At 55.1% G+C, this 15,954-nt stretch overlaps 1 protein-coding gene across 1 annotated transcript; it reads left to right on the top strand.

The window, feature by feature from the left end:
• The first annotated feature begins 49 nt into the window (after window positions 1-49).
• On the top strand, window positions 50-15,341 carry TADA2B (transcriptional adaptor 2B). The gene is made up of 2 exons (XM_081135728.1): window positions 50-351; window positions 12,058-15,341. The coding sequence occupies exons 1-2, from the start codon at window positions 82-84 to the stop codon at window positions 13,048-13,050; spliced, it is 1,263 nt and encodes a 420-aa protein (XP_080991854.1). The 5' UTR covers window positions 50-81; the 3' UTR covers window positions 13,051-15,341.
• Window positions 15,342-15,954: the final 613 nt, after the last annotated feature.

The raw sequence follows: 15,954 nt of genomic DNA, 5'->3' as shown, positions 1-15,954 counted from the left end.
GCGGCGGCCCGGGCGGGGCGGCAGGCGGCGGGCGCGGCGGCGGCGGCGGCGGCGGCGGGCGCGGGCGGCGGGCGGGGGAAGATGGCGGAGCTCGGTAAGAAGTACTGCGTGTACTGCCTGGCCGAGGTGAGCCCGCTGCGCTTCCGCTGCACCGAGTGCCAGGACATCGAGCTGTGCCCCGAGTGCTTCTCGGCCGGCGCCGAGATCGGCCACCACCGCCGCTACCACGGCTACCAGCTGGTGGACGGCGGGCGCTTCACGCTGTGGGGGCCCGAGGCCGAGGGCGGCTGGACCAGCCGCGAGGAGCAGCTGCTGCTGGACGCCATCGAGCAGTTCGGCTTCGGGAACTGGGTGAGCGGCGGGCCCCGGGCGGGCGCGGGCGGGGCGCGCACCTGCTCCTCGGGGGCCGCGCGCGGGCCCGGGAACCGGAGCGCAGAGACGTGAAGCAACCGGCCCAAGGTCACACAGCCAGGATGTTGCAGAGCAGGGCTTTGGACGCGGCTGTCAGGCGGCAGAGCCGTTTTCCTGACCTTTAGGCGCACTTCCTAGGTGGCTGCCGAGTGCGGACTGTGGGCAGGACCCGGCGCCGGACTCGAGCCGGGGCAGGCGGCCGTCGGCAGGTCAGCCGGCCTGGCGCCCCGAGGAAGGAGTTGGCTTTGCCTGGAGGACAGTGGTGGCCAAGGCCAGGCAAGCGTCACACGCGCCCTGGGGCTTCTGTCACCGTCGCCGATGCCCTTAATTGCGCTCCTGGCCCCGCTCGCTTTGTGCGCCTGTCCGCGCGTGGATGTGCCCCGTGCCCCTCGCCCGGCCGGCCGGGGACGTGCTTATCCCGGGTCCCCAGCACCCAGGACGTTGTGTGGAGAGTGGTCAGGAGGAACGGAACAAAGGAGCGTGGCCGGGTTTTGTTCTCCGTGAGAGGGTGTCTGTAGAGCTGCTGTCCGACAGGGAAAGGGGAGCGCTGGCCCCGGTTCGTCCTCGCCAGCAGGGTGGGGTGCCAGGCTCCTCGGGAGAGAAGGGGGGTGCTCTTCTCCAGGTGCCCTCCTAGGAGCCCTTTCCACTCTGGAAGAGGGAGCTTCTGTCTGGGTTAGAAAGGAAAAGTCTCTGGTTGCAACTGCCACGGGTGAGTGGCTGCCTCCGGGCATCATGAGGAGGAGGGAGGAGGGACACGACCCAGGCCCCCTAATCTTTCCAGATCCTTCCACGTGATGGACCCCTTCTTGCCCCTTCTCCAGCGGTGCTCCCCTCCTGCTGGGCTTCCTGCAGAAGACACACCACACACCTCCTCTCGTCCCCAAACCTGTCCTGCTTCTGTTTCCTTTTGCTTTCCTTTCCGTAAAGTGAGCCCGTCTCCAGGGACCGATACCCATTCTGCACCCTGGGTTCTTGACTCTCCTCCCAACTCCTTAGACACCGCTCTACAAATTCGCACCTGTGCACCAGCGTCAGGATCTCTACTCTTCCCGAAACCACCATCGCTTTGTCCCAAAATGCTCTTAGTTGATGTGTGTTGAGCACGTTATGGGACAGTGAGAGACTGAAGGAAAGAAAGGCTTCGGCCTTGTCTTCAGGGGTTGTAATCACTGGGTCCTGAGACTGGAGCCCTTCCCCACTTTCCGGCCTTCGTTGTCAGACCACTACCCCGTGTCCTCTCCTGCTACCCTAGGGACGTCTCGGACAAATCTCACATCACCTCACTTAGTGACAGGCTGCAGACCTAGAGCCATCCTCAGCCTCTTCTTCCAGGTCCCATTCAGCAGCAAAATGGTTCTTCAAAATAGTCCCAGAATTGAGCCACTTCTCACAGCCATAAGTAGTCCAGCTGTATATAGTCCAGGCTGATGTTTCTCACCTGCCTTGACCACTTCTGGGGCCTCCCATCTGGTCTCCCTGCTTCGACCTTGAGCCCTACGGCCCATTTCACGCCATAATCAGTGCTCTTTGAAGACCTGTCACATCACATCCCTCAGTGGCTCCCAGACCTGCTTAAACTTCGCAGCCTGTGAGGCCTTACGGTGTCTGCTGACCTGTGGAATCTCAGCTGCGACCCCCTGATCATTTTTTATTTATCCTGCTTGGAGGTCTCTTCTCCCAAGTTATGGTTGGTAACTGGTCTTCTTACACGGCAGTGTCTCGGGGAGAGTCCTTCCCCACTCCATCCTTACAGGACGGAGCTCTGCAGTGGCAGCTGAAATAGCTGGTGAGGCTGGGGCCTTGCTGAATACCAGGCGCTATGCATGCCCCGCGAGGTCTCCCCGCAGCCTGTGCAGCGGGCTTGAATGGAATAGTTTGGCTCCAGAGTGTGTGCTCCTGGCTGCACTGTCTACACTGCCTCCCCTGCAGCATTGTGGGAAAACACACGAACAACAAGCCCAGGGTCTAAAACATTTATGCTGTTTTGGAGGAAACATGGGGCTGGAAGGGGGCGTTGTCTAAAGCAGTACTTTTCAAGCTTGAATGCGCACACGAGTCACTTGGGGAGCTGATTAAAATGCAATTCCCCCTCAGAGCCGCGTCAGCTTTTAGAGGAGACAGCTGGAGGAGGGGGTGCTTGGGTCTGGCAGCCAGAGGCCTTCTCCCTGGCAGGTTCTGGTTCAGGAGGAGGCTGGAGCGCTGCGTGCTCACCTCGCCTGGATGGGCCACACAAGCAGCAGGGCTCCAGTGTCTCTGGTTGTGCTCTCCTGGACTCCCTACGTTACCAGTGACGCTTGTGTTTCAGATGGGCCGTATTCAGCAGGTGCCGGTGCAGGGCCAGGCACCTCGTAGGCATCACTGCTCTGGGCAGTGACGCGTGAATGGCTTCTAGTATACAGCTGAAGGACAGCAACTCTGGTCACTTTAAGTATTTTTCCAGGATGCCCTGGCTCTTCACACAGTGAAGCCAAGTCTTAGACACAGGCCTGTCAATTCTTAAGCCTGGACCCTCGCCTCCATGTAAGAGCGTTAACTAATATGGGTCAGGTGGAGGCTGGGAGCCCACCGGTGCAACTGAAGGTGTGGCTGGACAGGAAGGGCTTTTCGGGGGAGCAAAGCTGACCTGGCTCACTGGGAGGTTACGTTACTGCGTGGGACGGGAAGGTGACCTGGTGGAGCAGGAACCAGGTTTCAAGGGCTGGGTGTGAGTATGGAGGAAGGCAGCGTGCAGATCGAAGACAGTGAGGAGAGGAAGGTGAGACTGTTCGTTCCAGTTTCTCAGATGCACGTGACCTCTGACCTCGGGCTGTGCTGCTTTTTGTGGAGTTCATAGGGTGGGGCAATTTCAGGAGGTCCTAGGGAGAGTGCTGTTGCTGAGGTATGGCCCCACTTGCTCGCACTGTCCCAGGAATAGGCGTGGCTGAGGGATGCTAACGCTGAGGCCGGGAGGGTTTGGGGAAGAGCATAGTGGCCACTCTGTGCCCATGCATTTGATGATGAGCTGTAGAGAGGATGGTGGGGAGAGAGGCCTATGAAACGAGACCAGGGAAGGGTCGGCAGGCATACAGTGACCCACTGTCATGTCGACAGGGGTTTTGGGAGCCTCAGGGCAGCTGTTTGGTGCTGGGTGCTATGCGGTTCCCAGAAGTGCAGGTCCTGCTGGAACACGGGCACAGAGGCGAACCCCAGGCGTGAAGTATTTATGACAGTTCAAGACTGGGAGGTGAGCTGTGGGGGAGAATCGAACAGTTTGAGGATGGCCGGAGCTCCTCTGCAGGTGGTGGTCAGAACTTTAGGGGGTGTGGGGTTCAAGCTGGCTTTGAAGCCAGATTTTGAATTTAAAAAGTATGTGAGTTCTCTGTAGACTGGTAGCTGGGTAGCTGGGTAGGTGGCGCACTAGCCTGAGCAGGGACAGAGGGTGTCCATACAGCAGTGGGAGGTTGGGGAGAAGTCCCTGTGAAGTCAGAGCCTTACTGGGGTGAGCAGCGCTTCCATGCAGGGGGTGGTGTGAGGTTCCGTAGCCCAGGAAGTGTGATGAGGGCTTCCCAGCATGGATGGCAGCATTTGGGTGGAGTGAGGAAGGCATCGGAGGTTGGGAGGGTGGCCGTGCAGGGTGTCACAGGCTGAGTGAGGAAGGAGGCCATCTCTGGGGGGGGGGGGGGGGGACGACAGCTCAGCGTCAGAGCCCACGCAGGTGAGGAAGATCACAGGCCGAGGACTGGGCAGAATGAAGCACGATACGTGATTCTCACTTGGGCCCTTTGCTAGCAAAGGACATTATTGGGGCAACTGGCAGAGCTTCAGTGGGGACAGAGGCTTAGATGCATCTTTTTAGCTTCCTAATTTTTATGGTGTTGTCATGCAGGAGAATATCCTTGTTGGTAAGAAAATCATACAAAATCACTTGGAGGTAATGTTGCGTGAGGTTGCAGCTTATTTTCAAAATGTTACAAAAAAATTTTTTGCCTGGCCCGCGTGGCTCAGTAGTTGAGCATCGACCTATCATCCAAGAGATCGAGGTTTGATTCCCAGTCAGGGCACATGCCTGGGCTGCAGGCTTGATCCCCCGCAGGGGGCTGGCAGGAGGCAGCCGATCAATGACTCTCATCATTGATGTTTCTATCTCTCTCTCCCCCCCTCTCCCTTCTCTCTGAAATCAATAAAGCTACATTAAAAAAAAATTTTTTTAAAGTATGTGAAATTCTCAGTATACTGGGCAGGGCCTTGTGCCAGTGTACATACATTCAGGGTAACAATTGGGGACACGGGAGTGTCATGAATGAAGCCTTTTACTTTTGGAGACGACTGGACACCCAGAGTCTGGGGAAGCACAGATGAGGAGATAGTCGCCACATTGTGCATTTAGTTCCTCTCATTCATTCACTCAGCACTTACTCAGCTCCTGGGCCAGAGGCCCAGCCTCTCCCCAGCCTGTGCTTTGTGGTGGAAACGGGTAGAAGTGAGGCAGCTTTGTCACCTTGTACGAGGCTGTGTGGCTCCATCAACACAGGGTCTTGCTTGGTGGAAAGGAGAGAAGGCTTTCCCTGTGGAAGGGTAGTGTGGACAAGGGGCTCCCCGTGTTCCAGGAGGCAGGTGTATTAAGGAGCCAGGACAGGTAGGTAAGGGTGTGCGGGGTTACATTTTGGAAATCCTGAGCGCCAGCCCACCAAGGCGCAGCGGGGCTTTGAAGTGGATTCAGACTGAGCTGCTGCCAAGCGCGGGTGTGTGCTGAGCACCAGGCTCTGAGCTGGGCCTCTGACGTTGACTCTCTCCCCCGCCACAGCCCCTAGTCCCTCACTTACAAATGAGGAAGCAGCTGTAGGCAGTGGAAGAGTTTGAGATGGGTCTGGCTCTATGCCTAGAACCTTCTAGTTCATTGGCTTACCTGGTGCACAGTACAGTCGCCTGAGGATCCCCGATTCCTAGAGACTACCCAGCCCTCCCGAGTCCGCATCTCCGTGGGAGAGTCCGGAAAAGGGAGTTACAGAGAGAGTCCCAGGGAGCCTGACACAGTGGGTCCCTGGAAGCGCGTTCAGGAACCGTGAAAGTGGTCACCTGTCACTGCGGGGGAGTCCCTCTGTGTGCATCTGACAGTGGGGTTTCAGGAATTGCTGTTAGGGTGGGCAGAGCAGGGAGGAGCCTGGGTAAGGAAGCAGCCGAGTGACTAGGTTGTGCAGAGTAGTGGCTCTCAGCCATGGCCGGATTCACAGGACCCCAGAGGGCTTGTCCTGAGTCAGCGGCCCGGGGCGGGGACTGAGCATGCGCATCTAACAGAGTCTCAGGTGATGCTGCTGCTGCTGGCTTAGGGACCCCCTTTTAGGAACCACTGACGTGGAGGAAAGCCAGCCACTTTAAAGTTTTTGTTCTTTTTTTAATTTTTATGTGGATTTAAAATTTTTATTTTATTTTTTCCATTACCATTCATCCCCTCTCTGCCCTCTTCCACTTCCAGTTCTTTATTTTTAAACGTCTATTGTAAAATATACATAACATAAAATTTACTATTATAACCATTTTTAAATGCCCAGTTCAGTGGCATTAAGTGCACTCACATTGTTGGACAGTTCTCACCACTGTCATCTCCAGAACTTTACATCTTCCCAAACTGACACTCTGTCCCCATTAAACACTAACTCCCCTTCCCCCTCTCCAGCTCTGGTACCCTCCATCTCCTTTCTGTCTCTATGAATCTGATTCTCAGGAGTGAATCGCTCAGTGTTGGTCTTGTGTCTGGCTCACCTCCCTGAGCGCCGTGTCCTCCAGGTTCACCCACGTGGCTGCGTGGTCCAGAATCACCTTCTTTCTTGAGGATGGATCTGCTGTGTGGAGGGACCACAATTTGCTTGTCCATTCGCTCACTGGTGGACACTTGGGCTGTTGTTAATAATGCTCCATGAACATAGGCGCACAGTTATCTGTTGAAGTCCCTGCTTTCAGTTGTTCTGGGTGAGTACCTAGAGGTGGGGCTGCTGGGTCATGTGGTAGTTCTGCTGGATTTGTTGGGGAGCTGTGTGCTGTTTCCCACAGTGAGGCGTGCCACCTTTTAAAGCTGCCTCACAGGTAGCCTTATTTGACCTGAAAGGCTTTAGTCACCTTGAGGGCCAGTCACTGAGTTGGTGAGTTCTCTGAGTGAGTTTAGAGAGGACGACAGGAGCCCAGCTGGGCGCGGCTCAGCGGTTGAGCGTCGACCTAGGATCCAGGAGATCGGGGTTTGATTCCCGGTCAGGGCACATGCCCGGGTTGTAGGCTCCATCCCCTGTCGGGGGCGTGCAGGAGGCAGCCGATCAATGACGACTCTCTCATCATTGATGTTTCTATCTCTCTCCCTCTCCTTTCTTCTCTCTGAAATCAATAAAGATATGTTAAAAAAAAAAAAAAGAGAGAGAGAGAGAGAGGACAACAGGAGCCTGAACCTGAGGCTTACAGAAATTTCCAGAAAAAAAAACCAACAAGCAAGAGTGGTAGACAAGGAAAATAGGGTCCCTGACAGGGAAGGACAGATGGAAAGCCATTGTTAGTCATCAACCTATGATGTCGGAGGTGGCACTGCTGACCAGCATCCTTGTTGGAGGGTTGGGGCTATTGAGTGGGAAGTGACAGGGAAGACGGAGGGTCTGGAGGACATGGATGGAGGGGGTGGTGCAGGCCAGTGGGAGTTCAGCCCCCTTGAGGCAGGCGGGCTGTTCTTGTCACTTTAGATGACAGTGAGTCTGGAAGAGAGAATGACCCTGTCCAGGGTCCCACCGTGGGAGGGCTGAGTCTCAGCCCACGGGCTATCTGCCGTCTATGCTGACCTCAGTTGCTGGGAGGGCCCCATTGGGAGACACTGGCGGGAAGCCTGCGCCCATGGTTGCTTTCTAGACCAGTGACTGAGCAGGTGCCTAGAGCGGTGGCATTGAGGCGAGTGTGGTGCGACATGATATCAATGCAGACAGAGAGGCCAAGGGTAGACAAAGCAGAGGGCAGGGCCCGTGTCCTATGCCTGTGTGTAGCCTGTGGGAAAGGAGACAGTGTAGGAGTGACTAAGAGATATTCAGGGTCAGTCACAGCACTGTCCTGGGAGGACCCTCCTGGATCACCTGCTCACATGCCCCTTACTTGCTCCATACAGCAAGCCTGCGAGGTGGCAAGGCCAGTGACAGGCTGGATGAGATTGAGCCCAGCTGGCCTATGCCACGCAGCTTGTGAGAGACAGGTCAGTGTCCTGGCGCATCCCGTCAGCAGACATGAGCCAAGGGGTGTGGGGTCAGCCAGGAGGGCCCCCACCAGGGCTCCTAGTCTGATGGTCTTGCAGTTGCCCAGGACCACAGACACCCTGAGCCATGGCTCTTGCCTCACTCTACCCTTGGAGCTGGACTGGTCCCTCCCCATCCTTCAGGACACACCACATCCCTTGGAGACTCCGCTCCTGGCCCTGCAGGCATCTGCCCCCCCTCCACCACCTCAGTGCTGCCACAGTTGTACCCTGCTGCTCCTGGGGTTTCCCTGCCCTTAGAGCCTCTCATGGGAGCCACAGCTTCATGCTTCATGCTTCATGCTGTGTGCCTCTGGTTGCTTCTGCCCCTGGATGCTTCTCCATGTAAAGAAAAGGAAGACTCCCCCACCGTGGACCCCTAGGCCTGGCTCCAGGGCACGTGGGAGCAAAGCCAGCCTCTGCCTGTGCTTCCCAGCCCAGCCCTGCTGGCAAGAAGGGGTGTGATGGGCGATTGCAGTGGCCTGCAGAATGCTCCCAGCAGAACCACCCACCTGTATGGGAGGATCGGCTGTGAGGCTAAAAATAGAAGCCGCTCTGCCAGAGGTGCTGATGTGTGTGTGGACACTGAACTGAGTCCTTTGCACTGGGCAGAGTCAGGTGCCACAGTGCCCGCACCCAGAGCCTGGAGTTGAGCCACTGCCTAAGGCGTGGTGGCACTCCTGGCACACTTGTCTGGACAGAAGCAGCCCCCTGGTCGGGCCTCACTCTGCTGTTTAAAGTGTCAGGATGCACTTGGTCACAGACACCTCTACGTGTGCATCATCAGCATTGCAACTCGGGAGGCAGCATGGGGACAGGGATGGCGCTCTGCAGTGGGACTGCCTGCCATGCAGACGGGCTCACATTTACTGGCCTGGTGTCCTTGGGGGCAGCTCAACCTAAATTTCTTCTCCTGTCCTGTAAAGTGTGTGGCCAATGCTCATCCTGCCCAGTGGGGATTGTGAGGAGAGTTAAATGAGAAGATCTTTGTAGTCGCTCACACGTTAGCTGTTACCATTACATGATTTTTATTCCGTCTCCACAAAGCCCTTTGAGAGGGAGGTCTTACCCATCGAGAAGCAGAAGTTGACAGGATGAGGCTCTCACAGCTGGGAAGTAATTGAACCGAGCTCTGGGGATCATCAGCAGCTTCCTGGAGGAGGTGACCCAGGTCCTGTGGAAGTGACACTCTCAGCTTCATAGAAGTGACAGTAGCCACCATGGAGGGAGCACAGACTGTGCCTGGCACTGGCCTCACTGCACAGGCAGGACTCCATTAACTCCTCCCTGTCCTGTGAATATGTCATGCAGCACCTTTGTAACTCAGAGGAGGCTGAGGCACAGAGAGGCTAAGTAACGTGTTCCAGCTCCTCAGCTCATCGGGTGGAGCCTGGACTGGAACCCCGAAGGCTGGCCCTAGAGCCTTTGCACCCGGAGAAAGGGTGTTTCCAGCAGGGGCGGGGTGGGACAGATCTTGCAGGGCCCCTGAGGGTGCATGGAGGAGTTTGCCTGACCTGACCGAAGAGCGCTGTCCAGGCCTGCGGATTTGTAGACCATGTTGAAAGAAAACGTAGAATTGCTAACTTTAAGTTTGCCAAGTAAGGATATTAAAAAGTTTTTTAAAGACCCCATTAACTATCACCATTTCACAAAAAGAAAGATTATCTAATATGCCCTGAATAGTGAGGATGTGATCTTGGGGTGAAGGACCATCCTTTAAATGGCAAAGTTTAGCTTTCAGGAAAATCTATGTTGTCCCTCCCTGTGTTTCTAAATTTCACCCTTGATCATGGCCAGCCCAGTGTGAGGCAGTGGGTTTGACGATGGGAGCCTCCAAAAGTTTGGCCCGTTGAGCCACGGTGTGGAGACGTCCAGGTAGGAACAGGAGGATGTAACCCTGGTCAGAGCCTGGAGAGACAAAGCCCTAGCAGGCCCCACTGCTGGGAGCCGGCCGACCCACACTGACTGTGATTTCTCTGGACTGTTCTCTCCCTCCTCCTCCTGCTCAGGTCTAGAGGCCAGCCTGAGGGAGCCGTGATAAGGCAGGACGGAGGCCAGGCCAGCCAGGGACCTGGTGTGGTCATTACTCAGTGGGAAGCTCACTGTCTTTCCTGGAGGGGACCGTGTGGGGACCATGAAAAGTAGACGTCGTGGGCCTCGTGTCCGAGACACCTTTGCCCTTTTTTCAATGGACTATAATGAGGCCGCATACCTGTCTCTCTTTTTCCAAAGATTGGAGTATTTTTTTCTTTTAAGAGAACATGAAGGAAAAACCTGACCTGGAGTCCTGCTTCGCGGGCTTGGGCTGCGTACCCGCATAACTGCGTGCTGCGGTGGGAGCCCGCTTCAGCGTAGTGTGCTTCCTGTTTCAGTTGTGCTTGAGTTGAACTCCCTCCAAATCTCATTCCTCCAAATACACTTCTGTTGCTCTGCCTCGCCATCCATCTAGCCATCCTCCCAGATCAAGCAAAAACTTTGACCTTGGCCCTGTGAGGGAAAGAACTGGCCTCTAGTCAGTCTGCTGCTGTCGTGTAACGCCGTGATGACAGGACACTCTCACAGGAGGTAGGCAGCGTTGTGTGACCGTCAACACAGGAAAGACTGGAGAAAATGTTTGGAATGTGAGGGGCAGAATGCCAGGCGCACACGGCGGGAGCAGTGGCTGGTGCTAATATCTTCTCTAATTAGCTCCACCGAACCTGTCTTTCCCCTGAGTACTTGTTAGAATCAGAGCTATGTTCCCATTCTTGTTTGGACTGGTCCGTGATGATCTTCACTCTCCATTTCACAGATCTTGAAAATCAGGGTCTTGTGTGTTTTCCGGGGCCTTTCTGACTGATCATTAAAGTGATGTGGTGCCCTGAGGGGTGCGTGTCTTTCAGAAGTGGCTGAGGGCCTGGCTCCCAGCGAGGCCTGCCAGCTGTCCTTGGGCAGTGGCTGAGACTGATGGATGATGGGAGTTCCTGGGCTTCTGTGGGCAAGGCCCTGCCCCTCTGATTGGTGGCTTCATAAATGGTATCTGAGAGCAGAGTCCCTTCTGAAACCTAAAGAGGACCTGGACAGCCGAGGTGTCAGCGCAGTGCCCACAGCTGGCTGGCCTGCCTGCCGGGCCCAGGAGACCAACTGGTGTGTGGCCTACAGAACACTTGGGGGGTGGGGGCGTGCTGGCATGTGGCCCGTCCATCCCCTGCTCTGGTCCTGCCCTGAGGCTTCCTTGCTGCCTGTTCTCTGTTCTCTGCTCCCAGAGTGTTGAAATTGATGGAGATAAATGAAAACAAGAACAAATAGGCTCCGTTTGGTCAGATACCCCTTGATTACTCAGAACCCTTCTGTTCTTTCTGGATTTACATTTTACCCAAATGTGCTCTGAGCAGTTGACTCTCTAAAGATAGATTGCTGAGGTGAGGGGAGCAGCAGGCTTATTGGCCTTTGGGGGTGCAGAGACCACCCAGTCTTGCAGGGATGAGTGTTGCTGGGTGGAAGGCAGCGGAGTGAGAGTGAGGGAGGCTGTGGCGGGTGCTGAGTGGCTGCTGGGGGATGAGTGAGCACTTTGGGCAGTTGCTTTCTGAAGTGGCTTTAGCGGTTGAGTTTAAGGAAGAAGTCTCTTGGCAGAAGGAAAAGATTGAGGGAGTTGTACAATTTCCTCCCATTAATAACCCGGTGTTCATGGTTACCTTCTCGCAGGAGCAAGTGATTGCAGCCCTGGGCAGGTTTTCATACCTTAGTATGGAGGCGGTCATAAATGAAGCCCCCACCCACCCTTAAAAGGCACTCACCTATTCACTTACACCACCACCTAGGAGAGGGACAGGTGACCCTTCCCAGCCAGGGAAGCGGTGACAGAGGCTCTGCCCTTTCTGTCCCCAGAGGCAGGCAGCATGGTAGGATGGGGTTTCTCTTGTAGTCAAGGGAACTGGGCCATGAACTCTGGACCAGTCTGTTCTCTAGTCTGGGAATAAAGAGGTTAGACTGGGAGGAGACGCGGCACCTAAGTGCCCTGTGGCCCTGCCCACCTGTGTCCTGTCCAGTCACAAACAGCCACCCACCGTCAGAGTACAGGATTAGCTGGGGCAGAATGCCAGGACCAGGTGCGCCTGCTAGTCCTATTTCAGGAATCAGGAGATGTGTCCAGATCTCAGATAGGGGTTCTGGTCTTAGCTCTGCCACCAGGTTACGCTGAGCCCAGGCGAGTCTTCATTTTTGTCGTGTTCAGAGTGCCTGAAGTTTCCTCCTAGCGTCATGGTCCAGCTGATACGCACAGCCCGAGAAGGTGCCCTCACTGTCGCTTGGGAGGGGGTGATAATGGGATAGGAACTCGCCCAGGTGACTTTTGCAAAAACGTTAAGGGCATTTGTGCCGACCCTGAATCTGACCCTCTGACTTTGGAAATGACTCTGACCTTTGTGTTGCAGGAAGACATGGCCGCTCACGTCGGAGCTTCCCGGACTCCCCAGGAAGTGATGGAGCATTACGTAAGCATGTACATCCACGGCAACCTGGGGAAGGCCTGCATCCCCGACACCATCCCCAACCGGGTCACCGACCACACCTGCCCCAGTGGAGGCCCCCTCTCTCCCAGCCTCACCACCCCCTTGCCTCCCCTAGACATCTCGGTGGCCGAGCAGCAGCAGCTGGGCTACATGCCGCTGCGGGACGACTACGAGATCGAGTACGACCAGGACGCCGAGACGCTCATCAGCGGGCTCTCGGTCAACTACGACGACGACGACGTGGAGATCGAGCTCAAGCGCGCGCACGTGGACATGTACGTGCGGAAGCTCAGGGAGAGGCAGCGGCGCAAGAACATCGCCCGCGACTACAACCTGGTGCCGGCCTTCCTGGGGAAGGACAAGAAGGAGCGCGAGAAGGCGGCCAAGCGCAAGATCACCAAGGAGGAGCGGGAGCTGCGGCTCAAGCTGCGGCCGCTCTACCAGTTCATGTCCTGCAAGGAGTTCGACGACCTGTTCGAGAACATGCACAAGGAGAAGATGCTGCGCGCCAAGATCCGCGAGCTGCAGAGGTACCGGCGCAACGGCATCACCAAGATGGAGGAGTCGGCGGAGTACGAGGCGGCCCGGCACAAGCGGGAGAAGCGCAAGGAGAACCGGAGCTCGGCGGGCGCCAAGCGGGGGCGCGAGGACGCCAAGGACGGGGAGTTCGCCGCCATCGAGCACCTGCCCGGCTTCGAGCTCCTGTCCGACCGCGAGAAGGCGCTCTGCAGCTCGCTCAACCTGAGCCCCGCGCGCTACGTGACTGCCAAGACCATCATCATCAAAGACCACCTCCAGAAACGGCAGGGAATCCCCTCCAAAAGTCGCCTTCCTAGTTACTTGGACAAAGTCCTAAAGAAAAGGATTTTAAACTTCCTCACGGAGAGTGGGTGGATTTCCAGGGATGCCTCCTGAAGCCGGTCCTCCCAGAGCTGGAATGAAGCTGAAACCGCTTGTGAGCCAAAATGACAGCGGGCGCGGGGGGAGGGGCAGGAAGCGCTTTTTCCCCAGTGTTCTTTTTTAAGCAAATTGAGTTTCTTTTTTTAGGATATACATTCTTTTCATGGTCCTCTGAAAGAAGCAATAGCAACAGTCTTAGGTCAGATCATGGGGGAAACAATGCAGGTGTGTTGAACCTTAGTCTGAAAGTGCTGGGTTAAGATGATTGCCTTTGTGTTCAGTTTGAGAATGTGATGAGCTGGGAGCACTTCCCACCCTGAGCCCTTTCCCTTTGGTTCCCCACCCGTGCTGGCGGCCAGCTGCCAGCCTTACCTTGTGACACAGGCTCCTGCACGTGGCACTTTAGATGGGGCCCCCGGGGAGGTTGGCAGTGAGGCCAGAGGAGGATGGGATTAAGGTTCCCCTGGACCCAGAGGAAGAGGCTGGCAGTGAACAGTGACCAAACGGGCTTCCCCTGTACTATTGGTAGCAGCACAGTTTGAGCTTGCAGTTCCCAGATCCCAAAACCACCCCTTTTGTGCACTCTGGGCAGCCCCTCGGGCTCAGTTTGGAAATGGGCATTGCCCCCCGCAGCGCCCCCTAGTGTAAGAGGATGGCTGTGGGAGGCATGGCAGCCAGAGGACCAGCCCAGATGGCCAGACTCTGAGCCCCTTCCCAGGGGCAGCTGCTGGCTACTCTGTACCTGCTGTGCATTTTACTTGCAAGACCTTGCTTTAGAAAGTTCATGGCTAAGAGTTGTGAGTTCTGGTGTTAGTGTCCTCCAGTTGTATCTTTCAATGAAACCCAGAACAAGCCAGCCTGGCTAAGCATCTTAACTTCTTGTGGCCTCGGGCCCTGCTGCCCAACCAGGAGAGAGAGGCTGGCTCACATGGCTGGTATGGGGCCCAGGGCCCGTGTGCTGCTTCTCTGAGTCACTGTCTTGAACCAGACTCGGACGTGGCTGGGACCAGCCCTAGTTAGAAGTGTTTTCAGGGGCCCTCTTAAACGGTACCTTTCTTTGGCACTTGGAGTAGCCATTTGTCTTCCGGGTTGCTCAGGGTTCTCATGTCCAAGACCTTGCTTTAGAGCCGGTGGTGACCACAGGCCCAGCACACGTCACTCCTCTCGCACTTGATCTGCCTCTCTGGCCCACACAGCTACCGAGACTGTTTACCTTCCAGATGTTTGGGCTTAAAGTTACATTAAAGTGAAGTTATTTGAAAGAAAAAGACCCTCATCATTTCCAAGGATGACTTAATTCCGGTGCCTTTTTATTTTGACATCCTTCTGTCCCCTAGGGTAAACTTTTTCAGCATTAAATAAAACATTTCAAGTATATTGTATGTGGCTTTAGTTGTAGAGCACATGGCTTGCCGGCAGAGAAGCGCTCCTCGTTAACTCAGCCCAGGACTTCTCTTTGAGGAGTACTGAGTGGGGATTACTCCTAAGGCCACCTCACAGCCCCTGCAGGATAGCTGCCCTCGACGGAGGTGCTTCAGGTTTCTTAGCCAGTGCTTCCCACCCAGGGTTCCTGGACCAGCAGCACAGCCTCCCCTGGGAACCTGCTAAACTGCAGACGCTCGCTGCCCAGTCCGGAATCAAACTAGGGGGCCCACAGAGCCGGTTGTACAAGCCTCTAGGTCACCTGAGTGCAAGCTGACCTTTGAGAACCGCTGGCTTTAGCTACTCTGGTGTCGTCATTCGTGGATTTTCTGTCAGATGCCTAGTATGGTGAGGTTTTAAATTTAGTCTTATTTTTGTATAAAATGACCACCAGACTTTCATTCAGCTTGAGAAGTAAACGCCCCTGTAGCTGTGTGGCCCAGGCCCAGAGCCGTCAAGGGGAAAACGTCGTGCAGCAGGCTTTTAGGATGTTTAGCTTTTTGATGGTATGAAGAATTTATTTAGGCTTGACTGTTTTAAAATACCATAATGAATGTATAATTAATTTATGTTAAAGTGTTAACTCTGTTACAAGGGGAAATGATTTGGGATTGGTTGCCTTTATCCCTTCCACTCAGTTATCAGTCATGTTAGCCCTCAACCCTGCTGTTAACATAGAGCCTTTACGTTTCTCTGTTCAGCTTTCATACATTAGTTACCATAATCCCACAGAATTAGGCCTTTTCAAAATTGAAACTCCAACCTTTGAGTCCAGTTCCCTAAGTGAGCTATTCTGAATCCCCTCTGGATGGCCAGTGTTCCAGGAATGTATCAAAACCGACTCGACCGTTTCCACTGCCCTTATTAAACAGGTTGAGAACAAGTGTCCCTGACTGCTTCTTGGAACCTGCTCCACGGGCCTTAGGCAGCTTTTCCGGGCTAGCACGTGGCATGTTTTAGCCGGCACTTCCGTTAAAATTACTTTCTGTTCAGCAGGAAGCCCCTGCACCAGCCCTTGCTCCGACAGGCACCCAGAGAAAGTGCATCAGCATGGAGCTGGCCAGCTGCGAAGGGCCGTCAGTAGAGCGAGCACTGGCTCGCTCGTCTACACTGTACCTGTCCAGGCTGCACTTATGCCAAACCCAGAAATGCCATGGTTAACAACTCTAGTTTCCAGTGAGTATGTATGGCAGGTCCTCAATGTATTTTGTTATAATGTTGCGATGCCGTAGGAACCCAACTCCTGTCTGTATCCATTAGCCGGTGGTAAAATTAGTTTCATTATATGTGGTTTTCCTTGAAGTTGGAGAGCCTATGGACATGCTAAGTGAGGACACACTGCTAAGTGAGGACACACTGCATGTAGTTCAGTATTCTCCATAGTTCAGTGTTCTCCAGACCGATGACTGAAACTCACAGTGAACTGGTTTCCCACGTGTAAGCTGCCCCATCCGTCCCTCGGGCCCTCCAAGCAGTGGCAGCTTGAGTTGAAAAGGG

Source organism: Miniopterus schreibersii (assembly GCF_964146895.1).
Source record: "Miniopterus schreibersii genome assembly, chromosome: 1".
NCBI lineage: Eukaryota > Metazoa > Chordata > Mammalia > Chiroptera > Miniopteridae > Miniopterus > Miniopterus schreibersii.
The sequence above is the reverse complement of the archived record's forward strand: the minus strand, read 5'-3'. Positions and strand labels throughout refer to the sequence as shown.

Coding starts and splice junctions, on each gene's coding strand:
- TADA2B (XM_081135728.1), top strand. CDS start 82: ATGGCGGAGCTCGGTAAGAAGTACTGCGTGTACTGCCTGGCCGAGGTG. Junction 352..12,057: donor AGTTCGGCTTCGGGAACTGG/GTGAGCGGCGGG, acceptor TTTGTGTTGCAG/GAAGACATGGCCGCTCACGT.